At 37.7% G+C, this 18,557-nt stretch overlaps 1 protein-coding gene across 2 annotated transcripts in view; it reads left to right on the top strand.

Annotated features, from left to right (window-relative positions):
• snx17 (sorting nexin 17) overlaps positions 1–9,924 on the top strand; it is a 42,392-nt gene extending 32,468 nt beyond the window's left edge. Inside the window, exons 14-16 of one of the 2 annotated variants that reach the window (XM_042332982.1) lie at positions 302–343; positions 3,134–3,212; positions 6,227–9,924. In XM_042332982.1, the coding sequence (XP_042188916.1) occupies positions 302–343; positions 3,134–3,212; positions 6,227–6,234 (129 nt within the window). In that variant the 3' untranslated portion in view covers positions 6,235–9,924. Of the gene's footprint in view, positions 1–301; positions 344–3,133; positions 5,035–6,226 lie in introns of those variants that run through there. The other variant, XM_007892980.2, reaches the window with a different exon arrangement.
• Positions 9,925–18,557: the final 8,633 nt, after the last annotated feature.

Raw genomic sequence — 18,557 nt, 5'->3', positions numbered from 1 at the left:
ATGTTCAAATCCCTTCACTCGCTGGCACTTTGTGACCTCCTCACTCCCCAATCCACCACCATGCTGATAGTGCTACATACCTCACCTCTCGTGTTTGTTCCAATTAGTTCTGTGCCTCGAGCGTGGAATTTGCTTTTGGCAAATATTCCACTGTATAGTGCACTGATGCAACTCTTGATGTTGTCTGTATATAATCTCTGCAAAGAAAATTGATTTCTGTACCAGAAATGTCAGCTTTTAAAGTTGGGAATGGATGTAATTATTCAGTGTGTGTAAAACTTGATTTTTTTTACTTCTCCAGGATTCTCCTGATTCGAGCAGAGAACCTATTTTAAAACTCTCAGTAAGTAAACTCACTTCAGCATTTCTGCAACTTAAAGTAACAATTTTCTTTTCTATTCTGTGTAGGAAAAACTGCAGTAAATCTTCTGATTACTTTCTTCAAATTTACTTGGATTTAGAGCTTAAATGTGGAACCTGCCAGATACCTGTCAAAGCTCATAAATGTGCTTTGGTGACTTGCATGGAATGTTCTTGAAAGAAATTACATTTTTGAAAACTATTGGAAACGGGAATGGTAATTGGAGGGAGGAGGAGCCACGGCTGATTCTCTGCTGGGTTGACAGAGGTGAGGGAGGGAGCTTTGGTTAACCGCGGACGCCTCTTAAGTCGGACAAAATGGTGTGTCCGGCTTGAGCGGCTTTTACTGTGTATTATCGCTTAAGAGAAATAAGTTGTAGAAATAAAATGAAGGACTATAGGTTGTGGGGAACACAGGTTATTGAGGCTACTGGTGTGTCTTGATGTGACTTAACCTCAGTCTCATAACCCCAGTCACTGGGCATCTAATCCATTGCCATAGCCACTCGAGGCAACACTTAATGCCTGACAATGGATGTCAGTGGGGAGCGGGGGTGTGCGAGGAGAGGGGGTAACTGGAAACTCCTTTTGAATAATTCCTTCCAAAAAATTATTATAATAATAAATTGTTCACTCAATCCATGACTGTTTGTGAGACTCTGCTGTCTGCAATTGACTGCTACGTTTCACCCACAGAATATAGTTAGTTCACTTTACAGTACATTCTGTGAAGTGCTTTGAGATGTCTCGAAGACATGTTAAGGTGCTATATCAAATGCTATTATAATAAGCCTAAAATTACATTTTGGAAGTGTTTGTGCCCCCAAAATAGTTTTTTTTACTTTGGTCTTTACACATCTTATGTTCTAAATAGATGTGTATTGGATAGCATGTACTGAAAGTGGTCTTATAATTAATCTCATTTTTTGGCATTGTGAACATCTTTCTTATTTTATGAGAAAGGAAGACATCCACTTTCCAGAGAAAATGTCTAAAGAGATTTCTCTTTAATACTATTTTGATGCATTGATGTCTGGTTGTCGCATGTTGTACTTATAAGGTAATATACCTGATGCCTCATAGTTCATTTTTGCCCAATAAAGTGAACACTACACAATGTGTTATACAAGTTTCCTGAAACTTGGCTTGCTAGAGGTTTACCAGCACCTCAATTGACTGTTCCTGCAAGATTTGTTGGGGGCATCTGATGTTTGGGACAAGTAGATTTGTTGTCGATGGGACAAAGATGGAATCACACTGACACGTAAATCACCTTTGCCTCCAAGCAATATATTCATCTGTTCAAATCAATGTTAAAGATTTCATGATGCTGTTAGAAAGACGGAAGGGAATTTTCTGGTGTCCTGGGAAACATTCCAACAGATAAATTGGTTGTTCATCTCAAAGCTATTTGCTCCATCCAAATTGGCTGCTGTATTTGTCTATAAAGAATAGTCACTACATTTAGCACTGTATTGTGAAGCACTTTGCAACATTTTGACATTGAAGATGCTATAAAATACAAGTTATTTTAACTGGATCTGGAACATTTCCAGTATATGGCAAGTCAGTACTTCTCTGGCCTATTATCAAAGTTACTGTTTACCATAAAAATAAAATGAGTGCAAAACATTTCATTCCTCCAGCCACATTACCCATTTGATTATAAACTATGGGAGAGCACTTGGCATAGTACTAAGTTGGGATGAATCATTTTGTGAGGGACTTGCTCAACAAATGACCTTTCAGCAGCATGAATAAAGGATCCATCCCAAACGTGCCCCTGACCTTTCACGACTTGGGTTGTGAGTCAAGATCATTGCTCAGCTCCCTTGTTTCTGATGAAGGATTAGGAATGTGATGTTGTTTCTTTCCACCAAGAGAGAACCTTTTGTATTTTGCTATGTTTGCCCTCAAAATACCTACTCAATCTACTTTACAATATATCTTGTGAAGTGCCTTGAGACATCTTGATGACTTGATACCAAATGCAAGGATTATTATTTCCCTAAATAGGATTCTGGAAACAACCAATTGACTTTACTGGCTATTCTTTTTGACATCAGCAGTTCTCTGTTGACTGCTTCTCTGTTCAACTATTACATTTTTTCTGGTGTCCTGGCCAACACTTCTTCAGATAAAATTTCATGGCTTGTGGAACACTCTGTGTGCAAAATGGTTGCTTTATTCAACTATTAAATCTAGTCATTGCACCTTACAATAACTCGGAATGGCTTTGACAAATTTCAATAATAAGACACAACAGATGCAAGCATTATTTATTATAAATTAAGGACTGCTAGCAGTAGTGGCTGGCATACCTGTGGTGTTCCATAACATCTATTAATAAATCATTCTTTATTTGGAATATTAGCCTGAGAAAAGGAACAAAAACACGTCACAATTTCAAGAGCCCATTGCTGGCATCAAGTACTTCAAGTTGGATTATAGTGCTACCAGTTGCAATTAAAATGTGCTCAACTCCAATTTAGGACCTATCTTAAATGAGCCAGACTTCCCTCAAGGTTTCTGAATTTTACGTAATTCTGCAACATTTCAGAACTATGTTGGCCTTTTCAGATTTTTCTCCTGATGGTACATACTGGTGTTGAATTGGTCAGTACAGTCAGTGAATGGCATAAAAGTGAATTGAATTTCCATTGATGATTTTTATCTGTGACTTAAGTAATTGTAGTCTTGTTTCTTTTCAAGCTTAGTGTTCTAATCAACTTTTTTTGCCTTTCTCTTTTTTTCCTCCCCCTTATCTTTGTAGAGTAAGCTTTCTTCTGTCAGCATACGAGGAATCAGCACTTCGAATTCCTCCAATGACATCAGTGCAAATGACTTCCATGGTAACTATGCTTTTGAGGGCATTGGGGATGATGATTTGTGAAGCCTATCAGGCACACCATTCCACCATACTTGGGGGGAAGAATAAATCTTGCACTCGCATCTAATCAGTTTGCACAGAATCAAGCCAGAAGGATTGAACCGCGATAGCTGTTCTGAAGGTGTCCATCATGGATTGAGGAGCGTATCAATTAGCAACAAGATTAAATAAGAGTTACCATTACCTTTTACTTTTTTACAAGATCATGATTAACACCAAATTATCGTTTACTAGACTATTTTGCACAATGTTTCAATATTTTTTTGAAAACTAATGGTAAAATTCTTATGTTTACACGAGTATCAACAGAAGAGCAGTATTTCTGAATAATACTTAAAATTTGAATACTTACAATCTGAACTTTTCGATGTTTAAAGATGACAAGTGATAACTTGTTTATAGAAGTGGTTTTGCAAAGCATTTCATCTCAATCATCGTGCCCATCTTTCATTGAAATGCAGACTCTTCTTTCAATGTCCTTTAACATTATTTTACATCAAAACAGCTATTGGTAGAGAATGCAAATAATTGCACAAGGTACAGAAATGCCTTGCACTCCTTGTTGCTCGTAATGTGGTCAAAGCTACATGTTGCTTCTCATTGCCTTGCTGCGGTTTCAGTACAGGGATGAATTGGATCTAACTGTTATTTCTTCATTGCAATGCTTTGATATTACATGAGAATCAGGGCTGTGTAACATTGCAGATTTTGAACTATAAGCTTAATTAATATTTAACTGGGTAGTACTTGCAATTCCAGCTTAATGAACCAAAGCTATACTTGCATGAAGCAAATTTGTTCAGTTTAATTCCACTTCAGGGTGGAATGATTAGTCCTCTGCCTCCCTCCCAACGTGTACTGCAGCAAATTTAAGATGGATTTGGTTGCAATTGTTCCATCCATTGTGTGGATAAAGCCACCCCTAACTTTGGAAAAGTTTGTTAATCTTTAGCTCTGTCACTGGTATAAACTTATATTTCATTTTCAAATAGTGTTCATTTCCTCTATGGTACATTAATCTAATTCTGTTTGTACATTATCTCACCATGAGAAAAATGTCTTAAAATTGACGCAATTCAATGCAAAATGTAACAAAATTATGAAATCCTCAAAAGTGCCAGCATTGTTAATGGGCATAAAAGCAATAGCGAGAGTTTTGTATCATGCAGAAGCTTTAAAAAAATCACAAATGCCCTGTAAAAGGGTTAAAAAATTTAGACTTTGTCTTTACCCTCCACTCTCCCATTTTAAAAAAAAAAGTCAGGATTTGTACCAATTCAGCATAAAGTAAGGGATATTCTGATCTCATGGTTATTATTCTGCTTATGGATGGATTATTGGATCAGTGCTCATTGCTGGGAAGTAGAGGATCATGCAAATTCAGCGATTTTTAAAAACTTTAAAAAATCTGAATTTGCAACTATGGCCTAATCTATAAATTTGTTCTCCCCGTGAAGATGTTGTATGACGAGAGTGGTGCACCTTAATGCATATAATAAAAATATTAGTCTGCTGCTGAAGTGTTTTAAGCAATAACCTCTATAATGCACATGTACTGTACAAGAGAACTGATGCTTGGCTGGCTGAGTTTTTAATCTATGCAGTGCTAGACCTGCAAGTATAATATTTCTGTTTGATTATATTAAAGAGAATATGCTTGTTTCTACATACGTTTCTCAGCTGGTGAGGTGTAGCTTCTCTTAAAGTTAAACCTTAGCTCGACTAGGCCATCCTTTCAGTCAGAATGGATGCTTGTCTACTGGTATGAATACAATAAACAAAACTTTGAAAACCTCAGCAGTCCTCTGTTTTAGACAGCAATGCGTCATGTGAGCATTCTGGTATCAGTTTCACAAGCTTGTTTCACCAATGAGTTGATTGTAACTATTGGTACCAGTGAAGTAGTTGCAATGTTTCTGAACCCCTCCTGCAACTCCCCCCCCCCCCATGGGTAGGTACTTGTCATGTTTGCAACCAGGGCCCAATGCTGGTCCATTCTAAGATAGTTTGAAATCTCTGGAAAATATTTGCTATAAAGTGTTCTGATTTCAACAGCAAATAATGTGATGACAAAAAGGGAAACTAAGAAATTGTATATCTTGTAGTACACTGAGACCTAGAATTGCTGAGAATCATACTGAAATCAAAATGGTACATTTCAACAATGTTCATCACTGGCGGCCATACAAGGGTAAATAATCAGGATTAATACCTTGAAGCACGGTGGAGGCAAATCTTAATTTCACTCTGAACACATGTGCTGATACTATGATGTTGTTTTGGGGTGTTTTGATGGAGCAATATTGAGGCTCTATTTCTTATGCCATTTTCAACTAGAAAATTTAGACTTATTTTAAAAGGTACTTCCAAAGGAATTCAAATCTCCATACTCCATATGCTATTTGTGTACAGCATCATTGCTTTTGCTTAAAGTGGTTCATTATTTTTGCAATTGCTAAAACCATCCATCTTTGTCTATGGGCATTTGCTTTAAACAAAGAACTTCGGCTAGAGGTTTTCATAATTTTCAGAGATGAATAGAAAGTAAAATATTTTAATCCAAGTACTCTTATTTTTGTTAATTTTAGTGCATTTACCTGATTAATGATTGTATTGCGTTAGTTAGGGCTGGCATTTCTTTGTTAGCACACACATTTACTATTTTCCTACTTGAACACTACTGTTTCAGCATTACCTGTTTCAAAGGCTTAATCTCTTTTAGCATAGCTGAGATTATATACATTTTAAGTAGATGAGCAGTAGGAGTAGAATACAAAATGCAAGCAGTGTTCATTTCATTATTTGCATTTAAGAATATTCAATTAACTTTTTATTCATTACTCAAAATGGCATTTTTATTTTGTGAGCCATAAATAATCTTCAATAATTAATTTTCAACAATTGCATTGGGGTGTTATGTGTCTATTTACACATAGATGATGCGCTATAATTGTTTGATTATATTATGTGCTTTAGTCTCTTAATAGAGTATCATCCTGCTCCAGTCACGCATCTAAGCAATACGTCATTTAGAGAAGATATTCTGGTAACCTGTTAGTTATTAATTAACTTTCAGATAAAGAAATAGCATGCTTGAATTCTTTAATGCAAGGGAATGTGTCAAGATTATTCTCTTGTCGCTAATATTGCATGACATTGGAGAATTGAAAAATGAATGAAATATTCTGCAATTGGAAATGAAAGAATTTAGTCCATGGAGTCCCCTGGAAACATTGCAGGCTATGATTGCTTTCAGTTTACTTTGAAATGCTGATGAAAAGGCATTAAAGATAACATATTTACTTTTGGAGTCCATTGCATAGCGTTTCACTACTTTTCCTGGCATTTTTGTTATCAGCAACAGCTTTGAGGTCACAGTAAGCCAATCAGAGTTTCAGTAAGATGCATAGTGTTTCTTTTGTTTCCATCTGCAATTTTCACAGCGGGATGTCTGAAAGCGTGGTGATTCTGATGGATTTTTGCCAGATGTAGTTTCTTTGTATTCTTTGAACTGGCTGGGTCTTCTTTAATGAGTCTCATACTGTCCCAATACTTGTGTATGAATTTTGCTGCCTTGAGCTAGGAAAATGAACGTGATGACAAAACACATAGATGCATGGAATTCTGATAGGTTCAGTTTATTAATCACAGACTGAAAAATGCTAGCTTCTACTTATTTGCATGCTTAAATATCTCAAATGGACCACAACCATTGATATCATGGACTTCATCGATTGCATGATTAATGGCTTGATGCAAGAGATGGGCAATATATGGAATATTCAACAGGCGGTGATGCATCTTGTGCAGGTCCTTTAATAAGCGTGTGTGTGTGTATATTGCAGAATCACTTGATTGTCGAACAGTTTTCTCCAGCCACTCGGTACTCTAGACATTTTGAATTGTATAGGAATGATGCCTGCATTACATTGAAAAATAGATTTCAACTAGCTGATTCAACATTGATTTATTCCACTGTAAACCAGTGCAATGATGTTTTATTGTTTGCCTTCCAATCTCAGCTCTCAATCAATTACTAAAGATAATATCTTATCTCTCAAGAGATAGTGTGTCAGCTCTGCTCAGCGGTAGCATTCTCTCCTCTGAGTCAGAAGATTGTGGATTCAAGTCCCATGGTGGGACTTGAACTCACGTAGTGTAAACTGACACTAAATGCACTGCTGGGGTGTGTTCCTTTGTCTAAGATGTTGTCCTTTGGATGCGATGTTAAACTGAGACCCTGCCTGCCTGCTCAGGTGGAAATTAAAGATCCCACAGCACTATGGAAGTTTTGCATTTATCAATCTATTGAATCCAGGCAAGCCTCATATTAAAATGATCAGTCTTCCTTAGCGATTGCCTATCACTATTGCATACAAACTGTACTTTATTTATATGCATTTTGTAACTGAAGCCATTCCTTGTGTAACAAAGTCTGTTCATTTTTATAATTTTTCTAAAATTTGCATAAGTTCTTTTAGGATTCTGTATCAAAGGCTTGAGTTCAAGTGTTACCCTTTGATGGGATTATCCATAAACTAAATCCAACTTTATGAATTATAGCCCATGAACATTGTTTAGGAAGTAAGAAAGCATATTGAAAAGTCAGATCTCTTGCTGTCTTGAGCAAATAAAAACAAACCTATGCTAATTTGTAGCAAATGTTTTGTTGTGACTGTTTCACAATGCCATACAGCACAATTAGGCAAACTACTTTATGTATAATTCTTGTATTGATGTTGTACTCGCTAATTTCGAAAGTCTTACATAGAAAAACAATTTTTGCGTTTCCCAAAGTAACAGAATATATATATATATATACACACATACACATTTACTTGAACTATTTTTATCTGTTAGGTGAGATATTTACATCTAATCCAGTGCAATTCCAGACAAGCACTCGTACACTTCTGACAAACCTTACAGCTATTACTGGAAGTGAATGTTTACTGTGAGAATTTTAGAATTCCTTAAGGACCCTTAATATACCGCATGCTGTAACATATGCTGTTTTACCTTACAGTTTATAACAAGCTGATTATTATTTTTGTATTTTAGGATGTATAAGTTCTTTAAGTGCTAATTACCATAAATGATAATATTTTGGCTAAATATATTTTGTCCAATAACATACCTATTATAGTGTGTGCATTACTCATGTGCATACAAATCTCAGTATCGGAGCTGAAAATTCCAGATATTTGTCTTGTTTGTACTTGGTAGTCTTGACTGCATCCCTCTGCCAGAATTCAGGTATCCCTTTATAACTTTGATTATTTAAGTACTGAAAATGTTGTTAATTTTCAACTATGGTGTATCTACTGTTTACTGAATTCATTAAGAGATGGTTCCTATTGACCTAAAAAGGTCTATTCACATAAAACAATTAGAAACTAGTTGCTTTCTTTAAAATTAAGTGGCATCTGACTTGATAGCAGCCTCATATGTTGTCCATGATAATGATGCAAACTGAATATTGAGTCATTGTCTACAATTAACCTAAAACATTTGTTGTTAATATTAACACTATAACCATTTTATTATTCAAATCTGTAGATCAAAAATAAAATTGATTAGTAATTTTGTTTAGGGGGCGGATATTTAAAAATCTGTTTCCTACTGGCAAGTTGAACTCTGTTTATTAGTATTTTGGTATTTGCAGTCTCAACCTATTAAGTCAACCAGATGTGAATTGTTAATGTATTGTGGATACCAAATATTGGAAGCACTTTAGTGGAGATTGACATTTATAATTAATGTTCTTTAAACATTTTATTCATCTTAACTTTGTCTAAACTGAGACCTCTTAACAGAATAGTGGTTTAAATGGGACCATTTTCCTGCCACTAAGTTGGATGAAGTTTAACAAGAAAACTGAAAAGACCTGTAGAAAGAGTTTTGTAAGATCTATTAAGAGTTTGTCCAGGAAACCTAGTATAATTTTCCTATTTCAAATGTACAGGTACTGATGTTTTCATGATGTTGAATGATGCCGTCTAACATGAACATCAGAGTAATTAGACTTTTCAGATTGGTTCCACAACTGAAATGAATGCACCAGTGAGATTCAGTTTCCGAGCTCAATAACTGGCTACAATTTGGCCTTCCATTTTATTTAGGAAGGTATTGGTAATGGATGCATATTTTTAAAGAATTCAAGTTCTTGCTATAAAAATGGTGTGACCTTTAACAAAGTAGTCTTAACCTTTTACTGGAGCAAAGTACGAGTTGAAGTATTCAAAGGTTTTCAGGATTCAACTTAGTAGCCTATTGCATACAGATGCATATACATTCAAAATAGGTATGCTATAAAGACCATTCTGTTTTGGGCGGGTCTTTACATTTTTCACCTGTGTGATCCTGAAAGCTTCTGTATTTTAGATACTAAGTTGAAATAAATGGTATTGCACTACTTACTTTGTTTAACCTTCATGCTGTAAGACTAACTGCAACCTACGTTAATGATTTATCTCATCTGTCCAACAATTGCTAATGCACCTTAATATTTCTGTGCAACACTAATTGCCCAGTAGTTCTGTATTAGGGATTTGTTTTTCTTTATGTAGCTGTGCCAGCAGAAATACAGTATCATGAATCAGCAAACTCAAATTTGTATAAAAAAGCTTGAATTGTGTAATATGCAAATAAACTATTTTCATAATGTGAAAAAATGTTGTACATTCTTTGAAAAAAAATAATTTCTGTATAGCCAGCATTGCTGAATTCTGCATACATAATCAAAACACCATGCAGAATTGAAATGCACCATAATCTCACTTGCATGAAACAGATTGCCTGATCCAGGCACCTAAGGAATAATTTATACAGAAACGAACAACAGTGCAAATATTTTAGAAATTCACTGGATTCTACTGAGATACAATAAACTTACATTATAGCATCTTGCAGATGCAGTATAATGTTAATTCATCTCAAAGGTCTTCACGGATCAAATTGCTCAGAGGAGTAACCAATTTCTATGGAAATCCAAAGTGGTGGTAATTATAATGATTCTTGAATTTGATATCGACTGACACCTAAATAGTGCGGTAAGATCCTAACATCCAGTTGAGCAGACAAATGAGACCTCGGTTTAATAACTCACCCAAAGAACATCCCGTCCAACCCAGCAGCAAAAGTGTTACCTCTGAGCCAAACTGACACCTATCTTATCCAATGGTTTCCCCAACTGCTTCCTATTGCTCAGCTAATTTTACTAACCGTTTCATCTATTTTTATTTTTGTAAGTCCCAATACAAATAAAATTAAATTCCTTCTACAAATCCAACTATATTGCATCCACTAATGATTTATTGGTCACTCATTAGTTACCAATTCAAAGAATTCCAATTTGTAAATAAACCCCTATCCTTTTGCTTCTAAACTACTGATAACTTACCCCAGCTTTCGTAATCCTTAGGTAAACATTGAAATTTTGCAATGTGTTGCATTATGTCTTTCGGATGAGATGTTAAACCCCACTCACCATCCCTGTTCAGGTAGATGATAGTATGCGTCTGAGCTACTGGGCACTATTTGAAAAGAGCAGGTGGAGTCCTGTAGCGTAGTGGTTAGTGCTCTCGCCTAGCAAGTGAGAGGACCTGGATTCGATTCCTGGGTGGGGTGAAACCTTAGGCAAGTTACCTTACTCCAAACGCCTCTATTTACCTATCAGTAAGTAGGAACCAAGTTATTAGTCGACTGGCCAATCGCGTTCCAGGGGTAATGCTCTTTACAGTATATTCTGAACTGCTTTGAGATGTCTCGAAAGATGGCACTATATCAAATGCAAGATTTATTATTGAGACCATCTTATTAAATAATTTGCATTTCCCCCATCTCTATCAGAAATAGACTAATTGGAATATTTAATTCATCAAATCATAAAATGTTCCAGCATAGAAACAGGCCATTTGGTCTATCTAATGTGTTTTTCTACAAGCAAAACGTGCCTAGAATTGATCCCATTCTCCTGTTCACTCCCATACTGTTTAGTATTCTTTCTGATACATTTTTTAAATTATTTTTTAAAAGAATGCTATGGACTCTGCTTTAACAAATAGTTATGACAGAGAATGTCACAATCCATCCACCCTGTGTGAATTTTGTTCTCGACTTTTACATTACTTTTATGTAGCTCATTCTGATTCACTCTTCTGATATGAGGAGCACATGAGCCACTTTATTTCTCCTATTTTAAAAACACTCTTGGGCTCCTGAAAATATCAGCCTAAATTGGTCAATTCCATCACAATTTTTAAAGATTCAAACATTTCCCAGTTTAGTTCATGCATAACTAATCTCCATGTGTATTTCCTCTGATCTCCATCAGCCATCCACCTTTTTAATGACCTCTTACATATTTTTGACCTTGGGTATCATCCTTAGTTAATTGTATTCACTGGTTTTCATCACTTTTTGTTTTCAAGGTAATTATTCTTAGATTTCATTTTTCATAATCACCTTGTCCAGTAGTAATGCCTTTCAACTTTCACAATTATCTGAAAACGTACAGGAGTCCTGTAGCACGAGACCTTTATCAAGGCAGATTTGTGTCATTTAGAATACCGACATACATTGTTCTGTAGAAAATGTACTTTGGTGCACTAGATACGTTTTTTTTCCTAGGATCTTTGATTGTAATAAAGGTGAGCTACAGTCCTTAATATTGTATTCTGTCAGAGTGCTGACAATAAGAAAGGATAACAGTGATTTAATTGAACTGATTTTACATTTGTAACAAATGCTGTTGAAGCCTCCCTGAGTTTATCCAGTTAATAGCTGAAGTTACTGGGTTCAATCTTCTTAATGTTGAGTCTGTTGATTTCAGCCAAGATGGCCAAAGAGATACCGCAAATGGCCTCAGAACCCTATGCTGGGGAGGGGTCTATGGGCTGGATTGCTGCCCAGCATCCTTTGCTTGAGGAGTATGTGCTGTGGGTGAGGGTAAGATCAAGTTTGAGCTTTGTTTGCATTTGCTGCTCCCATCCCCCTCTACCAAAATACACTGTCAAAGCTCACCCAAGAATAATAGGTACAGTACAGACCATGAAACACCTCATCAGAAGGAAAATAGGAGGGAAGAAAATTTGTATGTGTGTGTGGTGGTGGTGGGGTGAGGGGTAAAATGCTATTGGAGAATAGACTATTTCCTTCTCATTCTGTGGAGATCTCAGGCAAATGCTGATGCTTGGGTCCTGTGCCTTGTGTACATGTTGAGCGGAAATCATTGTTTGCTGAACAACAACAAAATTACATTTGTATAGCGCCTTTCAAGCTGGGAGGACGCCTCAAGGCTCTGGACAGACAGAGTTACGGACCCGAGCTGAGGGTCAGGGGGGAGGAGGGCAGGGGGGGGGGAGATTGAAAGCACGGTCGGTGAGGAGGATCTTGAGGTGGGTCTTGAAGGTGGCGAGGGAGGGGGTGAGATGGAGGGAGTGCAGGATGGAGTTCCAGATGGTGGGGACAGAGTTGCGGACGACCCGCCCGCCAATAGTGGGGCGAGCAAGGCGGGGGACGTGAAGCAGGCCGGAGCCCGCTGAGTGGAAGGAGCGAACAGGGTGGTAGGCGGTTAGGCGGTCGGAGAGGTAGGGGGGAGCTAGACCGTGGAGGGCTTTGAAGGCGAGGACCAGAATCTTGAATTGTATCCTTTGTGTGATGGGAAGCCAGTGGAGTTGGGCAAGGAAGAGGGTGATAGGGTCGCGGAGCCTAGTGCGGGAGAGGACATGGGCTGCAAAGTTCTGGATGATTTGCAGCCTGTGGAAAGAGGAGTTGGGGAGGCCGACAAGCAGGGAGTTTGCATAGTCGAGCCTCGATGTAATGAAAGCGTGTATGAGGGTTTCGGCGGCCTGCGATGTGAGACAGTGGCAGAGCTGGGTGATGTTGCGGAGGTGGGGGAAGGCAGAGCGGGTCATAGCGCAGATGTGGGGTAGAAAGAATAGTTGACAGTTAAACAAGACCCCAAGGTTCTGGACTGGCTTAGCAAGGTGGAGTGTGCAACCATGGATGGTGATGCTGTCAGTGCTGAGGTGAGGAGGCGCTGACGGAGCCAATCAGGAGAGCCTCGGTCTTGTTGACGTTCAACTGAAGAAAGTTGGCTCTCATCCAGGACTTGATGTCTGACAGACATTCTGTAAGCACAGCAGTGGTCCTGGAGGCAGAGCGGTAGAGTTGGGTTTTGAACCAGATGTTTTGGCATGTGAATAATAACAAACAGCAAATCATATTTGTATAGCGCCTTTCACGTCAACAACAACAATTTGGATTTATATAGCGCCCTCCACCCCAGAGGGCATGTCAGAGCGCTTCACAGTAAGGATTCCCAGGACCGAGCAAGGGGGAGGGGGAAGAAGATAACCAAAGGCCCGGTCGAAAAGAAAGATCTTCAGCCGAGACCTGAAAATAAGAAGAGAGGGTCGAGGCGAAGGGAGTGAGGAAGGGAATTCCAGAACCTTGGGGCATAGTGGCTGAAGGCACGGCCGCCGATGGTGGAGTGAAGGATTCGGGGGACAAGGAGGAGGCCAGATCCAGATCAGGAAGATATCCCAATAGGAACAAAGTGTCAACCAGTTAAATGCAAGTAAAATATTCTTTTTTTTTCAGCAGTGTAGCTTTGATAACGGTTATAGTAATTCCTGATGTTTGAGTATGACTGTAAGATGAGGTTACTTTTTGGCATCTGTGCACAAGCTTAAAATATATAGATTTGTGTGACTGGCCGGAGTTTCCCTAGACCTACCACCAGTCTAATGATTTGAAGTTGCATTATAAGATATCAATAGAAATCCAATGACACAATTGGCAAGAATGAAATGCTAAACATTCAAAACTTTATCTGAATTGCTTCCAAAGTAAGAAAACTTTGAAACTGAAACAGAACCTTTTATTAGTGTTTATCCAACACATTTTGTTTCTGTAGTTACAGGACTGGATTATGACTGTTCAATCAGTCCCAGATACACAGAGGACAATGAACTACCAAATCCTCAAGAAGTAAAGAACTTGCTATCCTGGGAGAGAGGGAGAAACAGACGCAGAACAAATATTAATACAGAGAACCAATGCTGCAGGTTGTCGTACTGTAAAGAATTCATGGCATATAAAGAGATTTTTAAAAAATAACTATGCTAAGGGTTACGTGAACTTTGGTGAATAATGTGTGATCACATCACAAACCTGCCAACTTGTCATTCTAACGCAAAATAAACTCAACGCATGAGAGGCATCCTGGCTGCCAATGGACGAACATGAACTGAAGAGCAATGGTTTGATTGAACACTTTCTCCATGTGCAGAGGTACAACATTCAGTTCATGTGAACAGTAAGTTAGATACTTGTCCTTTGTACTCTATTTATGTATTTAGGTCGGGTCACTTATCTCAATTACATTGTACACATCATCCAAAATATATTTTGTCATCACAGTTGATGTAAATTTACATCTAATGCATTTATTTTCTATTGAGAAAGTTGACTTGCAGAAAATTTTAAGTGCAGCATATACCAGAGTGTAAAAAAAGATACAAAGAATGGTGACCAGCTACAGTTCAAGTCTCCCATACCGAATAGAAAAAATATTAGTGGTTTGAATGTGAAACTATATCCAATCATTTCCCAGATAAATGCACTAAAATAATATTGTGGGGTAGATGAAATTGGATCGTTATATTTGTCCGTGTTTCGTTTTTTTTTGCTGTGAGTATTGTGCCACAACACTGAAGTACCAGCACAGATACTGACACTAGTCGACTCAATTGTATGGTTACACTTTACCTCTCAAAACCCATAGCTGTCTTACTTATCTGAGAAAGAGCCAAGCAATTGTCATTCTTCCTATTCCTGTTGTAATAGTTACTTAATGAACAATCGATCACATAAAACTGCAGTTTCAAAAAGTTCCAAAGTACTGTGTCAAGGACTGGTATCAATGTTTAACTCTTCTGTACATTTCGGTTCGACTTTTGTGTTGTTTTAGATTTGGTACTGATCACTGTTGATAACTGTCCATTATTGGACACTGTTAATAGATCTGTTAATTAAATGAAATGGTTGGGGCTATGGCTGTGGCTTTGATTATTGAAGCACAGTGAAAGATTGCATTGACATAAGGACCATTTGAGCTCTTTGTCATGTTCTCTCCCTCAATGGTCATTTGATGATCTGCAAACTTCAGTGCAGATTCCCGTTGAAAGAATTCTGTAAAATGTGAATTGAGCTTTACTTTACACCTATTTTATTTAAGCTGCTGCAAGTTATTAGTCATACACTGGTCACCCCTCACCGTCCCCATTGCTCTGTTGCCAATGCTGTCCCACATTCCACTTCATGTCCAGTATTTTTCTTGAAATTGGGAATTTGAAACATTTTTTAATAAACATTACATTATCTACTCCCAGCAACAATGATCGTTCTAATATATTGCACACTGGAAAAAGGGGAATCTTAAGAAATTTGAAGCAGAAGGCACCTTGCTCCTGATCTCAGTAATAGTATGTGCTGGAACAGGCACATAGGAAATTAGGAACAGAAGGGCATTTGTCGCATTTAGCCATGTTGTCTCATGGCCCAAGTCGAGCAAACTTCTCCTAATCACACCCGCCACCAACCTGCTACACCCTTTAATGTTTACTTGTGGTCAAAAACAAGCACATTGAAAGCCTGGGGTTCAGTATATGGATATTTTGACCATAGACCAGCTGCAACAATTGGTTATTTGGGACTTGAAGCATGTTCAGGAAGCCAAAATTTAGCTATGGTTGGATGTGGAGTCCTGTAGCTCAGTGGTTAGAGCACTCGCTTTGCAAGTGAGAGACCTGAGTTCAATTCCAGGCAGGACGAAACCTTGGGCAAGTTTCCTTACTCCACACAGAGCCTAATAATAATCCCTCCAAAACTAAAAACAATAATTAAATTGGTCATTTTCAATCTACGACTGTTTGTGGGACATTGCTGTGCGCAATTGGCTGCCGCGTTCGCCCACAAATATACAGTCAATTCACTTTACAGTGTGTTCTGTGAAGCGCTTTGGGACGTCCTCCCGACGTGAAAAGCGCTATATCAAATGCAAGGATTATTATTATTATTATAAATTTAATTTGGAATTTCCAAGAGCAAGACTCAAATTGATGTATAAATCGGAACTTCAATGCTAGATATAGGTTTGAGATTCACAGCTACCTTAAACTTTTTTGAGATTGCGATGGTCTAGGGTCTACATGGTCCTGCATTATTTATACAGCTCATCGCCACTTTGTAAGGAACTGTAAGAATAAGAAACGCAAATGTTTTGATTACACTCAGAGAAACTCATCGGCCACCGTTTTCTAGATTGTTTTATTGAAGCAAATGACAACCAGGCTAGGGAAGTAGAGGAATATTATCTGTCAATCAGGAAAACTACACAACCCACAGTAAACAAACTTGTGCACTACAGGTGTGAGTCTGAGTCGTTCAAAATCAAAACAAATGAGTAATCACAATATTTTAATGTTTTCATTGTGAGAAGGCTGTTGGAAAATATAACGTGCTCTCAGCCTGCCTAATGGGTAAGCCTTTTTAAACATTACTAGTCAAATATATTCTGCTTCCATCGCTTTTCATGTCACAGTGCAAGACAATGAACTGAAGTACCATCATTTAAGACAATTACAATGTCTTCCTGGGCAGGCTTATCTGCACATTTTACAACAACAACAAAGTTACATTTATAGAGCATCTTTCACGTTGGGAGGACATCCCAAAGCGCTGTGTTTTAATGCCTAAAGTTCATTGAACTTGAGTTGTAAAATATTTTAGTTGTTCCAAAAAGACACTATTTGAGACAGCAGCCATTTTGTACTAAGTTTTCTTAAAACACTTACTTCATTTACAAAGCTAAGAAAATGCAATGTTGGATTGCAAATGTAATAAAGAAATGTTATATTGTGGGATCATATATAGGACCCAAATCTGCTCCTTGAGCTCCCTGTTTCAGGCAGCAAGATTTTGTTAACAGTTGCATCAATCACTGGGAACAATTATTTCAGTCTTGTTGTAATGGACATTTAAATAAATTGTAAGACTGAATTTTGTTTGTTTTTTAAAAATCTCTGCATAGATTTGAATTTTAAACAAATGGTTTTAAGGCTAAGACTTAAGGCTAAGACCATGAGAAATTTCATGGTCTTAAGACCATGAGACATTTCTAGTGTATTGTTTTACCTCCGTCTCTCCAGTCGCACACAGCTGCCTCAAAGTGAAAAACATGATTATTCACAAGTAGTATGTTTTATGTGATGTGTGAATGGCAGGAATATAAAACTATCTATTAAAAAGAAATTTAACATTGTATAACTGAAGCTGTGCAATAAAACAGATGGTTATTTCAGGTGTTTCAGGTTAGCCTCACAATTGAGGTAGGAGTGATTCCAGCAGATGACATGGGATTGTGCTAAATTAGCAGTGTGGATGGTACTGACTTCAGTTGCCAGTTGTACCATTTGCAGAAGTAAAAATACCTGAGGAAGAGAAATATCAGCCTGGCCTCTGACTTGTTCCTAATCACTCCCATGTCATCTGCTGGAAAGTGCAGACAGAATCGAATTCCACTGTAATCTCCTCTGCTGACCACTGAGTAGACTCGTCCTTAAACACTGGAACTTGAGTAGAACAAACAAGCATGTGCCTTTAGGGATAAAGTGAGAGAACTCTCCAGTTATTTATTGCACAGAAAATGAAGTAGCTGTGTTCACAATCAGTAAGTGACCAGAAACTGTTCCAGGCTATTCCACTTCAACTGCTGGATGTGAAATTATTGTCAATTTGCATGTGGCCAGATGACCCTTTTGTTTATCGTAATTACTGTCTCTCTAAGAGTAAGCACTATAGTAAATGGAAGGGTTCTGTCATTATGTACGAACAATTACTGACATTCAGACACATGAGTGAATAGGTATGTTTACTTCTGCAAAGAGTACAACTGACAACTAAGGCATCCTTCGTTGTACCTCTCCTGAGACCCATATCCTCATCAACAACAACAACAAGATTCCATTTATTGAGCGCCTTTCACGTCGGGAGGACGTCCCAAGGTCTTAGCCTTAATATCACTGTCTTAAAAAGTGTTTTGGAAAAGTTTAAATTCAGTTTTTATTTGGAAGTTATACAGAACTGTAGAAAGTCAGCTTTCAAATAGGCTGATTTTAAGATTTCTTCCAAATTTCCAAGATCTTTTAATACCGTAAATCCCTGATAACGCAACCCTGCTTGACTTGTCAGTACCACTAATGCTGTCAATATCCTGGCTGCATTTGTTTGTTTTTATACA

The sequence above is a fragment of the Callorhinchus milii genome, unplaced genomic scaffold, assembly GCF_018977255.1.
Source record: "Callorhinchus milii isolate IMCB2004 unplaced genomic scaffold, IMCB_Cmil_1.0 Scaffold3, whole genome shotgun sequence".
Taxonomy (NCBI): domain Eukaryota; kingdom Metazoa; phylum Chordata; class Chondrichthyes; order Chimaeriformes; family Callorhinchidae; genus Callorhinchus; species Callorhinchus milii.
The sequence above is the reverse complement of the archived record's forward strand: the minus strand, read 5'-3'. Positions and strand labels throughout refer to the sequence as shown.